General features: G+C 37.8%; 1 protein-coding gene across 3 annotated transcripts; it reads left to right on the top strand.

The window, feature by feature from the left end:
* Nucleotides 1–56: 56 nt before the first annotated feature.
* PDCD10 (programmed cell death 10) lies at nucleotides 57–13,123 on the top strand. Of its 3 annotated transcripts, none has more exons than XM_014938809.1 (8): nucleotides 57–160; nucleotides 6,430–6,644; nucleotides 7,560–7,613; nucleotides 9,013–9,130; nucleotides 9,764–9,890; nucleotides 10,263–10,341; nucleotides 10,642–10,724; nucleotides 12,397–13,123. In XM_014938809.1, the coding sequence occupies exons 2-8, from the start codon at nucleotides 6,549–6,551 to the stop codon at nucleotides 12,476–12,478; spliced, it is 639 nt and encodes a 212-aa protein (XP_014794295.1). In that variant the 5' UTR covers nucleotides 57–160; nucleotides 6,430–6,548; the 3' UTR covers nucleotides 12,479–13,123. The 3 variants fall into 3 exon arrangements, with proteins under 3 accessions (XP_014794295.1, XP_014794294.1, XP_014794296.1); XM_014938808.1 differs by having other exon boundaries at nucleotides 59–207; XM_014938810.1 differs by lacking the exon at nucleotides 57–160 and adding an exon at nucleotides 379–403.
* Nucleotides 13,124–15,982: the final 2,859 nt, after the last annotated feature.

Genomic DNA, 15,982 nt, shown 5'->3' with positions numbered 1-15,982 from the left:
GTCGTGGCTTGGAGGACTACAAACCCCAGGGGCCCGCGCGGCTGCCGGTTAGTTCCGGACAACGCCTGGTGTGTGGTAACCGCGGCAGACGCTTCCTCCTCGCGGGCGCTTCCGGCGGGGCGGCGAAGCCCACTCGAGAGCTCCGTGGGCCGGGGGGGAGGTGAGGTGCTGCACCGCGCCCCGCTGACGAAGCACTTTCCCTTCCCGGTGCGTGCCCGTGGAGGAGTGAGGGCGTTTGGGGCGGCCGGAGCGTGGAGAGGGGGGGAGGGTGGTGTCCGCTAGTCTGTTTGCGCAGGGCCTGACTCGCCCTTCTGGGCTGCGCCGCGCGAGGAGCGTAAAACTCTTCCCAGCATCGGGGCCTGGCGTGGGGAGGACAGGGCGGGCGGAGGAGCGGCGGCCGCAGGTGAGCGCGGCCTTGGGGCCTCGCCGTGTGGGGAAGGTGAAGGGTGTCCCGTCCCCTCCCTGACGAGGAAAAGGTCCGGCCCCGCTTCCTCCCTCCCCGAGGCGGAGGCCTGCCTTTCTCCCCGTCCTTCCCGCTGCCCTCCGTACCCTGGGGCCTTCCCCTGTTGGGGGTGAGGGGGAGCTGCCCGGCCTGAGGCCCCCTCGGCCTGGGCCGAGCTCTGGGGAGGAGTTGGGGGGGGGAACTGGGGAGTGTAGGCCCGGATGTGTTATTATTATTTTTAGCTCGTCCTGCCGTGGGAGCGGAGCGCTGTCAGGTGGCCGCGGTGAGCGGCAGCGGTGCCGCCTCAGGTGGGGGAGAGGACAGGGCTCCTTCCCGCAAACCTCGGCTCCCTGCCGGGCAGGGACGGCGGGTAGCCCGGGCTGTGCTCCCCCGGCTCACCGGAGAGTCTGGGAAGAGCTGCAGCGCTCAGGTGTCCCATTAAACTGCTCGCTTAGCTGGTGCGTGGGGTTGGTTCCCTTCCTTTAGCTTGCACATACCGGGGCAGAGGTAGACGGCTGAAACCTTGGGCCAGGTTTGTTCCTGTTATCAGAGGAACTAATTGCCCTCTGGTATTTGTTTACTTGTTGGAATGTATTTTGAAACTGTATCTTGCCTCTTAGCATTTGATAGAGTAATAGCTTTGCTTTCACATTCCCAAGGAGAAAAGAAGAAAGAGAAACAGGGCTATTTTGTTGTGATTATGTATGACAAGAACCATGAACTGCTTCAGTTATGCTGTATATTAATCTTAATGTTGCTGACTGGTGAAACTGGGGCACAGTCCAGGAGGCTTTAGTATCTTATGTGGTAGGCAGACACAGAGGCTGGGTGTATTAGGACAGGCTAAATCACTTCCATTTTGAAGTTCAGCATTGCAAAAGAATATGAACCAGTCATAAGCCTAAGTTTAGAGTCGGCTTGGATTTTAAGTTCCTACAATTCTAAAAATAGACATGTTGAGTTTATTGCAACTTGGTGTGATATCTGAATTAGTCATATGAATTGATCCTGAAATAATAAAACGTTTAAGCAGTTATGCTTTGTCAGACTGAACTCAGCTGTAAGTGGCTGTATCTGTGTGAAGATGTTTGAAAACTGCATATCTCTATTCTAGCAAGAGGCATTTAAAGATACTTTTGAAACTTCAGTGCTATTTTCTGGTGACGTTCTCTTTATTAACTCTTCAGTGAAACTGCTGGGTATAAGAGTTAATTGAATATGGAACCAATGCAGTAGAATACCTTTGTTAAGTTTCTTGTTATTTTTGCTGATTTTAAAATGCAGAGATAGTTGTTGTAGCAGTTGATCTGTATGCCAATTCCAATTAATTCAACCATACTGTCAGGAAGTCACCTCAGTTTTAAAAAGAAGCAAAGTAGCTCTGTTATGTGAAGCCTAAAGCCTTCAGGCTTTGTACATTATAGTCTAAGTTATACATTGGGAAATAATTACAATCTATAACTGAAATACAATGCTGGCAGGTAAGTTGCCATCTGACAAGAAAAATGAGTATGAGCTTTTTTAAAATTTCTTTTTAGTGACCATTAATAAGGGAAACTTAGTTACCAAGTTATGCGTGGGGTATGCATATAGTTAAAAGCATACTCTGCAAATTTTTTTCCTTCTGTAAAATTTGCAACTGTAATTAGTAAATTAGCTAAATTCCCTCCTCCCATGCACATTGGCCTTGCAAAAAACTTGGCTCCTATTTGTCTCTCAATTCAGGATGGAATTCCTGGTGCTGTTTCCCTTCCCCCTCTTTCTCTTTCTTAACTTAAATTAGTTTTTCTGGTAACTCAAGGGGCTCAGATCAGGTTAAAGGTAAAAACCTCTTCCTGAATCCTCACTGCAAGAAGTGGAGGAGAACTTCTTGGTAGTAAGGGTAGCCTTTTCTAGCAGGAATAGAGCTGTAATTTTTGCTAGAAGCCTATCCCTGGAATAATCACTACCTCAAGCCTTGTTCCTCTCTAGTACCTTTTTTTAAAAAAAAAAGTGTCAGTGTCTAGGTGCTTCAAGTTTTCCAGATTTAAGGTAGATGAAGCCTGCAGAAGAGAACAGAGACAACATCAGTGCATGGCTAGAGCTGCTGATAACTGAAGATTAAAATCCTGCCATTTCATACCTAATGTATCTGTTGTTTTAAAACTCTTTAAAAGTTGTAATCATGAGACTCCTCCTTAAACAGTGGTTCAAAAGCTAGTGTTAAACAAACACCTTTCTTCATGGAATCCTTGTTTGTTTTCACCCTGGCCAATAAGCAGGTGGGGCTTTGGGGAAGATTATGGCACTCTGTGATAGTTCTATTATTATTAAGTAGCTCTGCAGTTCTGCTTGATTTTAGTGCATCACCAAAAGTCTGTCAGTAAATGACACAGATTAGAGAAAGCAAATTATCACCTCAGATGCTGATAACAGTAGTACGTTTTTGGAAGTGTGGGTTTTTTTGCTATTTACCCTTTTTGGCTTACAGGAAGTTTATCTTAATGTAATTTTTTTCTGATAAAAGTTCAGTTGAATGATTTAAAATGTCATTGGATGGATATGAGGGAATGGGTCTATCAAAGAATCCTTCCAAACTTGTTCCTCATCTAAAATGTACCAGTTCTCTCAGTGTTTGCTGAATAGCTGGGATAATAGTTTAGTGCTAGAACTTAAAAGTTAGAATTTAAAATTTGCACTAACATTTAAAGTATATACTGCATGTTAGTACATCTCTTGTAGTACAGCTACATGTGTGTGATGCTTTAAGACTGAGCAGCAGGATTGTATTAGCTGGCATCTTGGTGTAGTTTTCAGCTTTAGATTCTCTTTAAATTCCCAGTGTTGTTCTGTACGTTCTATCTCATGGTTGTTTTCATCTGATGATACAGCATGATGCATGACTTCTAATTACACACATATAGATCTAAATCTGTGGGATCACTGTCAGAAAAAAGATCAGGCTTGCACATAAATTCGTATTTTTCAGTCTGTCTTTTCCAGACAGCATATCCTACTATTTTCTCCTCGTCTTGCCCCTCAGACCAATTAACGAGTTTGCCAGCTAAGTAACACCTTTTTTTACATCTTAACAGCAATTTGCCAGGATTTCCTGAGCCACACGACTATGTTGTTCTGTTCTAATAAATCACCCTCTCATGGAATCTATTCAATTTCTTTTTTAAACTCAAATAAAAGATTCTTTTGGGGTTGTGGTGAAGTTACATCTGAAGGATGTGAAGAAGTTGGTCCCTAGCTGCGAAGACAAATGGTGTGGCCATGTTCGCAGTGGGATACTTGCACAACAGCATGATGCTACCTAGTGTATCTTCTGGAAAGTGGGAAGATTTCTGGAATAATGAACAACCAGTGTGATATAGTGAATATATTTTTTTATGTTGGCAACAAAAGTATTTGATGTGGAAGATTTCTGGAATAATGAACAACCAGTGTGATATAGTGAAAATATTTTTTGTTGGCAACAAAAGTATTTGATGATCTTAAGTATTTCTTGTGTGCGTGTATATTTAAATCAACTTCTTGTCTTGCATCACAACACTTGTATCCTTTGTGTTAATACAAAACCTTGGATTTCTGTTTTGTTTGAAGAGTGTCAATGTCTGGTAAAGAGGTAATAGATGGCATATAATTGTTTTTATATGAAGGGCTTTACTGTACTGTGGATTAGTAACAATAGCTTATGGCTCTTCAGGAGAAAATGAGTTCTTCGTGGTAGTCCACACTGTAATAGGTTTTCACCATCATAAAAATCCATCATTTCAGTTAGTATTTCCTTTTCTTTGTGGATACTGCTAGCCCATAAAAACAAAGTAATTGTATTTAATGATTATTTTGTCCTTTTTTTGCCCTTCTTCCTATGATCACAAAATCTTTTGGGTAGACTAGAACAATGTTCAGTGACCTGATTTAACTGTTTTAAAAACTTATTCTGTTGAGAATACTATAATCTAGATAAAAACTTGAAGTAAATTAATCTGTGAATGCTGACTTGTTAGTGTAGGGTCTTGCATGAGTGTATGGATTTGCTGAACTTCCAGCAGCACAGAATTACCCAGTAAATCAAACCACTCTCCATCCACTCTGCCCCTATCATTCCAGAGTCTTTAGTGCAGGGAATACGCATGTATAATAAATGGGGCAGCTTGTACTTGCAGTTGTGAGTGAAAACTTGTTCAGGCAAGTTCCCTCCCCCCCACGTGAGTAGACTTTGCATGAATTTATGTAACTCTGAACCAAGTTCTTTAAAGATATTCAACTTTTTGAGGAATGATGAATATTCATTTGTATTCTTCTACATTCCTGACAGCTGTAAAGTATCTATGGGTAGGTGATAAAAATGTGAGAGACCTGATTTTTGCAATTCCATCCACGTAGAGATATCTCATCTATCACAGACCCCTTCTTAAAGTCTCCATAATCCTGTTCTGTGGCTATAGGAATCTGCTTATATATGTGATGTTGAAGGCTTGAAAAAAGAGGAAAAAAAGGATGAGATTTTGCAATAAGTTGTCCATGTGAGAAGACTTGCCTAAAGAGCTGTTACTTGTTACTATAGTCGTGTTTAATTTTTCTTCAAATCATGTTTTAACTGTTGGCTGGTTCTGTAGCGTGCAAGTTCTTCATTTGTTTTCTCATTTTTAGGTATATTCATCCTGCCTAATCACATGCTTGCATGAGACATGCATGATATTTGTAGTCATCCAAGTTTTTCTCTGTCCTTACTGTAATCAATAACAAATTTCAGCTGTATAATGATAGCTAAACTACTATATACCTGTCTTGGGCAAAAAAAAATAACAGCTCTTCTATTTAAACAGCCTGAAGTTTTTTAGCCAGTGCAGAGCATAATGAGGAATTTAACTTGAAAAAATATCTTTGCATTTTTTAATGTGTTCAAACTGTTAGGGTAGTGATATTGATTACTATAGTAGCTTCTGCTGTTTTTTAAAAATGTCACTTTTTTCACTTTATTTTACTAAAGTATCAGTAAAAGCAGTGTGCATGCATACAAATGCCTGAGGTCTGAAGCTGGTTAGGAGGAAAAAAACCTCTAATGCATTAAATGCTCCAAGCAAATGTAAAAATTAAAACTGTTAATCACTTTCTGCTTATCTTTATTCTTAACTTCGACTTTAGATCTTTAAACCCAACTATGTTAGATAAAATATTTTAAAAGAATCTTACGAACAGAAAATCTAGCAGGCTGTAACAAAGGCTTCTTACGAACCTTAGGGTGACCTTTTTTCTTTTCCACATCATTTCAAGGTCTGGGGAACTGATCACTCCATGTTGGAGATGATGAGCTGGACTGGGTGGAGAACTTTCAAAACTTAGGTTCAGTTACTGGAACAATAATTTTCCATTGAGTTAACGTTGCTGTTGACACACCCGGAGTCAAAACATGACTTAAGATTTCTGCTTATATAAAACCAAAGATGTAGTATTTGGAATTCAAATGGGTAGGAAGCAGGCACTGATCTCCAGCAGAAACACAATTTGATGTATATGCAAAAATATGGAGTATTTATGGGTGGTCTTAGTGTCAATTGTCAGAATGCATCCATTGGATTTGGGGGTTATGGCATGTAATGCTTCGCAAGCTTTTTATATATGTGAGTGGTTAGGAATCTTAAGCATCTGCTTAGGAGTGGTGGCAAGGTTCTTGTAATACATACCAAATAAAATAACTTCTTTCAGGAAAATTAATTCCATAAGAACTACTTTTGGTAGTACCTTACTCTTTAAAATACCTGTTCGCTTAATAGATTTCAATTAGGGTTTTAAAGTTACATGAAGTAGTCGTTCCATATTACTCAACTCCTAGTTTCTAGGCAGTAAAAAACTTACGTTTTTCTGACTCAACTCCTAGTTTCTAGGCAGTAAAAAAACTTATGTCATTCTATGCCTTTTCATTTTTAGAACCTCTCAGTCATGAGCATTCATAATTGTTTGTCTTTTTTTTTTTTTTTCCCCTTGCACAACCTAAGGACACTATATTTTCCAAGCTCTTCAAGTATTCTTGCACGACGAGGAAAAAGAAGAAACATTTCAGTGAATGAGGAGTTTTTTGCTTCTATAGTGTTTTCCTTGAGAAGTGGGTCTTTGAATGAGGATGACAATGGAAGAGATGAAGAATGAAGCAGAGACCACTTCTATGGTTTCCATGCCTCTCTATGCTGTCATGTACCCTGTTTTTAACGAGGTGAGCTACATTTTGCTTTAGAATGTAATAATCCCCTTTACTTTGGGAAATATGATCACGGTAACAAGTTGCTCATTTTGATGGGGAAAGCTTTGTGTCTAACACTGTTATCTTTCTATACATTGTTTTACCTTTCTTTCCACAAATACAATTTCATGTTTATCAAAGATTGCTGGTTGTTTCGGCCCTGATTTCTTTTCTTACCGTTAACAGAGGATTTTGACAAACTGTCATGTACCCTGTTTTTAACGAGGTGAGCTACATTTTGCTTTAGAATGTAATAATCCACTTTACTTTGGGAAATACGATCACAGTAACAAGTTGCTCATCTTGACGGGGAAAGCTTTGTGTCTAACACTATTATCTTTCTATACATTGTTTTACCTTTCTTTCCACAAATACAATTTCATGTTTATCAAAGATTGCTGGTTGTTTCGGCCCTGATTTCTTTTCTTACCGTTAACAGAGGATTTTGACAAACCTGTAGCTCCTGTGTTCTATGGCAGGAAGTTACGTACAGTTGAACGTGTACCCGTGAACAGCTTGATACATATTAATTTGACTGCTAATGGCCATAATTTAATAGGATATTTGTTTTTCTGCAAGTATCAGAGGTGGTCAAAATGTTCTCAGAAGCTTCTGTCAGACTTCTGTAGGCTGGATAAATGCGAAATACATCCAGGGACATGTTTGATTTTAACGTTTTTATTTTGGGCGGTGTGGCACACTGCCACAGGGGGAAGGCTTTCCTTTGGGATCAAACTTTATAGCATTTCTCCCTCAAATGAGATCAGTATTTTGAATGCTTCTGTCGGTTCCCTTTTTCACTGTGCTGTATGGGGCAAGGCATGAGTGCTTGGCTTGTTTTGTTCTGGTAACATTAGAAATGCTAATAATTCTGAACTTTTATTTCAGCTAGAAAGAGTAAACCTATCTGCAGCTCAGACACTGAGGGCAGCTTTTATTAAGGTGAGAAGTAACTTATACTGAATGATTGTTTAAAAGGTAAACCGTGTATAAAGAAGATAAAAAGTCAGCTGTCTTGTTTCCTTGCATCTTTGTGTTTGAATACTACATCCTTGATCTAATAGTCTAAAGATAAAAATAAACTGGACATAAAATGGACAATTACATGGACTGTAAGTTTGAGATGTCTGCAAATTTTATGCTTAGAAATCTGAATGATACAAGCACAGTGAGCAATTGTAAACAAAGAGAATCTTGTCCACGTGGTACAAAAGTTTAAATGAGGAATTGGTCAGTGAAGGTAAGAAGGTAATAAACTTAGTCTAAATATGACAAGATTATGTAGAATAGGTGCTCATGAGAAATAGGCATGTAGCAGACTTTGAAAATGGCTTATAAAGTGAACGGTAATGGGATTTTTTTATAAATTTATACTTTTATAAAGTGAATGGGTAATGGTTTTGTGGATGAGGATAATTCAGTGCTTATATTTGCATCCATCAGTAAATGGAAAAAAGATTCTTCAAACTTTTCTATTATGTTCCTAAAGAATGAAAATAAAGGTATTTCTTTATACTGCTTTATTGAAGTGCTGATCTTTTGAAATTTTTAAAACAAAAATAATTGTAGACATGATGTATCTTAACATGTGACCTGTGCAACTAAGTAATACTTCCCTGTTTCTACACTTAAACCTAAGCGTACCTAGATGCTCTTAAGTCTCAACTAGAGCTCATAAAAGCTAAATGTTCTACGACTGGTGGTAAGGAGCTAAGCTGAATGCAAATCATGTAAAAACTGAGATACTGATGGCAAAGGTAGTGCTAGCTAAAAAAAAATACACCCTCACTCTTATTCAACACAGCATAATTCTTTGATATCTGCACAGGTAGTGTGAATACCTCCAATCTTAGTCCAGTTTAGCTTTGCTAAGTTGTTTGTTGTTGTTGTTTTTTTCCAAAAAAGTGGTTCTAAGATGCTGTTTGAGCATATGATGTGATTCATAACAGGCATATTTACAAAATGTCATGTGGAAGGCGGGGGAGTAGCACCTGTGTTGGAGTGAATTAAGTCCCAGTGCATGCAATAGCTTTGTCTCAAAGCTTAGTGTTTATGGAAATATAACAGAATATAGAATTTAATGAAAAACTTTCTCAAATTGAAATGAGTGGAAAGGCTTATGGAAAAAGTTGTTTATACAAAACCACTGATGTAATGCGTGAAAAATGGATGTTGTAGCAGAAGAATGGTTTTCAATGTAATCTAGTTTAAAGCCGTTAGACCTTTACAGTTTCTAACAAAGTCCTGCAGTTTATGAAGGAAGTTATGTGAAAATCTGCTTTTGTACTTGCAGTATTCAGGTCTTGCATATTTAAGAATAAAATTTTTCTATACCATACAGGCTGAAAAAGAAAATCCAGGTCTTACACAGGACATCATTATGAAAATTTTGGAGAAAAAAAGTGTGGATGTGAACTTCACGGAGTCTCTTCTGCGTATGGCAGCTGATGATGTAGAAGGTAATATCTTATCTCTTATGTTGAATGAGTGTACGAGTGTAACTAGGAACACGCATTTCTCTATGCCTATTTTCAGAAGAGGTTATTTTTTTCTTAATAAATGGTAAAAGAATATTTGTATTTTCTGAATACGTCTTTGGGAGAAGTTAAATCTCCCTAAAAAACATACTTGACTACTAAGAGAAAGATGAAGATGAGTGTTTAGCACAATGTTTATGTGGGTGCAGAGTTCACCTTTTGCAATGCTAACAAACCAGGAAAAAAAAGCATATGTGGAGTATAATATCCACCTTCCTTTTCTCTGCTTCAAATTAAAAGCAGTAGTTATGCTGTCAGAGAAAGGGAGTATACAGTAGGCTTTAAGTTATTTTAATAATTAATTTGATTAGTGAGACACTGAAGACACTACACTAATAAAGTAAAATGGGCTCTTTTTCCAACTTGCAATAATAAAGGTTATTGTTACTCTGTGTTTCTATTGATGCAGAGTGTATTCACTGCAGTTTTCTGGTCATGGCTATTTTTGTGCTGTTCACCTTCAAATGTAACATGCTGCATTTTGTGTAGTGCTTTTAGTTGTCACTAGAGGCTTGAGGAAAAACTAATGGTAATTTTGAATGTTGTTCTTGTTAGAGTATATGATTGAAAGACCAGAACCAGAATTCCAAGATCTTAATGAAAAGGCACGAGCACTTAAACAAATTCTTAGTAAGATTCCTGATGAGATCAATGACAGAGTGAGGTTTCTTCAGACAATCAAGTAAGTCCTGTATTATGTATTTTTCTGCAGAATGAGGGGTCAAACTTTGTATTTAAACCTGAATGTTCAAATGCTGTAGGAGATGCTAGAAACACTGTTCCCATTGGAAAGGAGCCTGATCCTCACTTATAAATGAGCAGAGTTAAGTATTTTTAACAAGAGCCTCATGTTACTAGACCAAACCTAAGTTCTGATTCCTAGTTTGAATTCCCATGCCACTGGTCTAGCTCTTTGCATTTGGTCTTGCTCCATCCTGTCTGACACTTTGTAGAGACTGTTTTAAGAAGTATTTGACTACCAGAAGGGGAATAAATTCCAACTTTAAATAGGGTAATTTAAGGATATTACAACTGTCTTTTTATTACCAAACAGGGACATCGCGAGTGCAATAAAGGAACTTCTTGACACAGTAAATAATGTCTTCAAGAAATACCAATACCAGAACAGGCGGGTATGTGCAATAACTCTTTCTCTACAATGTTTTTAATAGTATAAGAGGAAGCATGTTCTTTTGATGAAAGGATGGATAGAGCTTAACTGGTCAATGACATAATACTTTAATAAGGGGATTGTTGTGTGGTGGGTCTCAGCAGTTTTATAGGAAGAGGGCAGTTTCTCTGCATGTCTGCTAAAAAAAATAATGAAAAATCCTGTACATACATAATGGTAGCCAGTCTTCTCTAACACCAAGATCCTGACTGTCCCCAGCAATATGTGTACTGACTCTACTCCTGCTGGTTTTGTTTTTTAGGCGCTTGAGCATCAAAAGAAAGAGTTTGTAAAATACTCCAAAAGTTTCAGTGATACTCTGAAAACCTATTTTAAAGATGGAAAGTAAGTATGTTTTTGTCCTAACATTTTATGTAATGAAGTCATCCCTTGTTGACTAACAAGGGAAAATAAGACAAGCTTTTGGGCATCAGCTATCTTCTTCAGGACTTCCTATTTTTTTTTTTTCTTACCAGTGTCCTCATACCAGCATAGGTTCTTCAAAATATTTTTGTTCCTTTTGTAATGCCTTTGAGGAAAGGGAAGTCTGTTCAATGTACCACCATACAACACCCATGTGCATTATTGGCTTCGAATTTGCGTATGTGAAGTTAAATTTCATAGTCTCCTGTGGTTTTTTTTCAGTGTATGTATAAGGAAAAAAAATATGAATCCTTTATTGAAAAAAGTAATCTACCTATTTGAAATATCTCTTGCAAACACTAAATACCTGTGCAGTCTTTTCTTTGATTTACACTTTCGTTGTCCTTTCTTTATAGCTTCTTATAGTGCTTTGCAATATTTAGAACTACTCAACTGATTAATCTTTTTATATTTGAACATTTTAGCCTTCAAACTGAGGGGTTTTTTCTGGTCTTCACCTTGGGTTTTGAAGTCACTATTCTTGTGTACTTCACTAGAGTGACTGTTTTGGATGATAAGTGTATCTCCCTCGGATTTTGACAGTGCCAAAAGTGTTCTACTCTTTTAAAGACGAGAACTAATTTCCATGTCTGGTCTTGTTGAGCTGGGCAGAGACTAAGAGCACCCAGGGGATGGTGTGTTATTAAAGGAAGAGAGGAGGTTTGAGACCAGCTGTGAATACTATGTTACTCCTATTAAAGCATTCTTTTTTTTTTTCTTGCTCTTACTGAAAGTGGGGCTAAATTTGATTATGATACCAAAATGAGAAATGTAGACCTTGGTAGCTTTATGATAAATGAACAGACGTGCAGAAAACTTTTCACATGAACAAGGTCTGAACAGTCTCAGTTGAGTGCAAAAATGAGGAAAAGGGAGACCAGCTTTGTTTAGCCCTATTTGAAGTGAATGCTGTGCTGTGTATTGTGGGTGTGAGCTTAACGTGTGTTAGGGATTATCAATATTGCAAGAAATCCCAGGTAAGGCTTTTATGTCATATATGTGTGGAATTGGAAGTAATTTAAATCTCTCTGAACAGCATGGTGAATAAGATACCCTGCTCCTACCTGAAAGTAGCAGCACTAAACAGGGTAGTCATGCTCACAGATGTCATTACTGAGCTGAAAAACTCAGTGACTCCACACCCCTTCCTTAACAAAAGGATAACTAAAATAGTATGTCACTTCTATATGCATGCCTGCTTAGTCTTTCTTGAGGAGAGAGAGTTGCAAATTCTGAAATTGCTAATGGTGAGGTGTTCAGCTTGAAGAGGCATTTAATGGTCATCGTGCTCCACTCTTTTTTTTTCTTAGCTAAAAGTCCAGAACTAAATGATTGAGATAGCCATGATGATTGAGAGCCAAAGTCTTTTAAGTTCCTGCCAATAAAAATAGACTTTCTAGGATTAGCTATGCAAATAAGTCTATCTGTTTGCCAGTGGTAAGCTTCAGGTAAATCACAATATGGTAAAACATCAATATGTTTCCAATTTGCAGAGCCCAGATGCCAATATGTTTAGTTGCCCAACCTTAATGCTGTGTTTATTGAATGACGTGTTTCTAAAAATGTCTGAAACGATATCTTTCTCTTTTAACAGGGCAATAAATGTGTTCATAAGTGCCAACCGACTAATTCATCAAACCAACTTGATACTCCAGACCTTCAAAACTGTGGCCTGAAAACTGTATATGTTGAGAGTTGTACTTTTCAATGGTGGATAGGGTACCTTTATATGTAAATTTTAAAGTTTTGACTGTATAAATTATCAGCCCCTCTTGAGGGCCTAATGCAGGATTTTGAATGGGATTATTGCCATCTTACACCATATTTTTGTAAAACATTGTAGCTTAATCATAATCTCACAATGAAGATTTTGCATCACTTTTTGCTATTATCATTCTTTTCAGAATTATAAGCCAAAAGAATTTACGCCTTAATGTGTCATTATGTAACATTCCTTATAAGAATTGTAAATATTTGGTGTTCTGTTTCTGACATTTTAACTTGAAAGCGGAAAACTGCAAGATTATGTATTTAACAATATTGGTGGCAAATATTCAATAAATAGTTTACATCTGTTAGACTGTCTTTTTGTATGTAAACAACAATGCATAACTCATCTTTCTAGAACTGCAGAACATTCATTAAATTAAAAAAAATTAAAATTATTTGGGTGCTTCAAGCTACTAGCAGTCCAAATCAGTATAAAATGAGGGGTTTTCCTTAAAGCTGAGATTTTTGGCTGTGATCTAATACTAGACCAGAATACTAGTATGATTCTATTTAAATGTCTTTGGCAAAATAATAAAGAACCCCAGAAGTGAGGTGTGCTTTTGTTTTTTGACAGAAACTAAATCCCACTTCTTTCTTAATCTTCTTTTGGTGGTGAGTTAACAGGTTTTTACTCCTAGACTCCTCTGAGATTTTGAGCAGAGAATTAACTTTAACTATATGCAGCTGACTATGCAGCTATGGGTGAGTTAAAAATATTCAGATAGTTGGGTTTTATACTGGTACCCTTTTGGGAGGGAGGAGGAGAGAAGGTAGAACTCTTCCAGGTAGCACTAGTGATGTCTATACTATGCATGCCAATAAGGCAACTATTTTTTTCAGGGATTGAAATCATACGAGAACCTCGATTGACAAAACTTGTGTATGTAGATGGTTAAGAACTGCTAACGGACAGGTTGAAACTTTATCATTGTGATGTCAAGGTAATATTTCACAAGTTTTACTGAATATCTTGCATACCCCTTTGAAGTGCACCTTGAGTTTATTTTGAAATAGGATTGTTATAGAATAAACTTCTGAAAGTCTTCAAAATGTTTCTATGGCCATAACTAGTAAGTCTAGGGAAGGATGTGAAGCAGTTTATAAAGCTGCACAAGCTGTTGCAGGAGGAGCACTTCAGGCTGAAGAGCACAATTCTTACAGAACTATTGTTTTAGGTAAAATGATGGAAAAAAAGGTACAACCAGACTTTTCTTGCACACTGACCTGGTGCCGTATCGCTTATCCGGGGCAAGTGCCTTATCCAGAGAACAACAGCTGGGTCTGAGTTTGGGTTTCTGTTGAAATAAAAATCTAAAAGGAGAAAACAGTATCTGCAACCCTCCAAAACAGCACTGGATGTTCTGCTGTGTATCTGTGCATGGAAATTGTTTCCTTGATGAAAGCACTGACTGTAGTGAAATACAACAATGTGAAGGAGAGTATTATGTAAAAATGAGTTCTTGGGAATGTACATTGTGAATTTCTTGGTTACATAAAGCTATAAACAGGACGTGGTCCTTAAAGCTCGCTGTTCAGGCTGTTTTCTGTTTTGACAGTGGTGTTTTGTGTTTACTAGCAAATTGAGCTGAGTGACATGACAAAGGGATGCACATACAAATAATAGTTAAAACTTTTTGTTATTTATTACAGTGTGGCATGCTAAACTGTCACTTCTTGGAAAGTGGTAGAAGAGAAGCAGCGTTAGCAGCTACTAAGGAGCCTCTGACTAAATTAGAGTAATATCTAATTTGCATCTTTGAATTCTGTACGTGAAAAGGCTGAGTAGTCTTCCTTGTGGATGATGTTAGCTTAAGTTGTAGCACCCAAGCGCTTGATGAAAACTAATTAGTTGGGTAGAAGAAAGGGAAAAGGCACCCAGAGTTTCTGATACTTCATTTGTTTTGAAAAGAGTATTTGGTATTCGGGAGACTACACCAGTGGCTGTAAGGAGAGACAGTAAGGTTGGGTTATACAATAAAATTCTGGGATTTTCCTATTTTCTTGTGTTGAGCTGTAAGGAGAGACAGTAAGGTTGGGTTATGCAATAAAATTCTGAAATTTTCCTATTTTCTTGTGTTGAGGAGCAGTAGCTAGTGTGGGCAATCATTAGTGGAATGATACCGTGTTTATACCTGCAGGTGTAGTAAGAAATAAAAGAAGTATGACTTGGGTTCCAAACAAGATGCTGTGTTATGTCCTGCTGATTGATTCCTTGAAGTTAAAAATCAAAGAGGCTGTCAAGAAATGGACTGTTCCTGTTCCTCAGTTCTTCCTAAAACCTTAATTGGGTAAAAGGTACCAAGCACAGGGCTAAGTTTCTGGTAGTCTGGCCAATATGTTTTCTTTTCTTTATAACCTTATTGTGATTTCATTTTGTTACCCTTAAAAGTAATGGAAAATTATTCATTGTAATCAATGTCTGGTAATGGAAAAACTTGAAAACTGATGTCTTCAGGTCGCACTGTTCTATTGTGTGCAGTGAATCCATATCTAGTGATCTTACAAACTTTATTTTCCACTGAGTATGAGCTGGATCATGTGTCTGTCAAATTTTATTGTGGTTTTGCACTTTATTCAAGTTACCTGAGTAGCTAAAGATAAGTTTCTCTTGAGGATTTCTAAAACGGCAGTTAGTGTTGCAAAATGCTATTAGAAGATTTCTGCTGTGAATGTGGGTTATAATTGATATGATAATGTTAACATACAGAAGACCATTCTAATAAATAAAATAAAACTTTGTATATTTGTTAATGAAGCAAAGAAATGTCTTAATCACTTGTTTTTATCTTCCTCAGCCTATAAAGAAGTTAAGAAAAGCTTAGGTTGACTTATTTCTGGTTAGGACCTTCTTGTTCTAATACCGATAAAAAGTTGTGTTTAAAAGTGTGTAAGATGTGCCCAGCTTGATAGAAGCTTTAGCTTGAGTTGACATAAAGTGGTAAGTATGAAATTTCACAGTGTTCTGGTGTCAGAGCTTCAATTTATCCAGACAGGAAGATGAAGTAATAGCAGTTTTGATTAAGCATTATCTTTTCACATTATTTTCTTTAGATTACAACTGAAGTGTTCCTTCTTAATGTTCTTTTTGGATCCTTGTATGTCAAGGGGAGACATGCCTTGTTCATTCTGCAGATGTTACCCCATCTCTGTATCTTACAAGAGATTGTGGTTGCTTCTCTCGGTTGGGTGGGGAATGAAAAGAAGCTTATCTAGACAATCTCGCCACAAATCTAAGTTTTAGATTATTCCATTATGAAAGGGAGACAAATATAACTTACTGTGTGCAATACTAATAACTGGATTTGGCAGAATGGTGATTATGACTTACCTTTGGAGTAGGCACGGGCTGTTCTGCTTGAGAATATTGCTTTGCTGTGCTCAGTCTGGCTCATCTTCCTGCAGGACTAACC

The sequence above is a fragment of the Calidris pugnax genome, unplaced genomic scaffold, assembly GCF_001431845.1.
Source record: "Calidris pugnax isolate Ruff unplaced genomic scaffold, ASM143184v1 scaffold52, whole genome shotgun sequence".
Classification (NCBI taxonomy): Eukaryota; Metazoa; Chordata; class Aves; order Charadriiformes; family Scolopacidae; genus Calidris; species Calidris pugnax.
This window is presented reverse-complemented; position numbering and strand designations above follow the sequence as displayed.

Excerpts from the sequence above, each read along its gene's own strand:
- PDCD10 (XM_014938809.1), top strand. The coding sequence starts at position 6,549 with ATGAGGATGACAATGGAAGAGATGAAGAATGAAGCAGAGACCACTTCT. Across the intron at positions 6,645-7,559 it reads TGTACCCTGTTTTTAACGAG|CTAGAAAGAGTAAACCTATC; the intron begins GTGAGCTACATT and ends CTTTTATTTCAG. Across the intron at positions 10,342-10,641 it reads ACCAATACCAGAACAGGCGG|GCGCTTGAGCATCAAAAGAA; the intron begins GTATGTGCAATA and ends TTTGTTTTTTAG.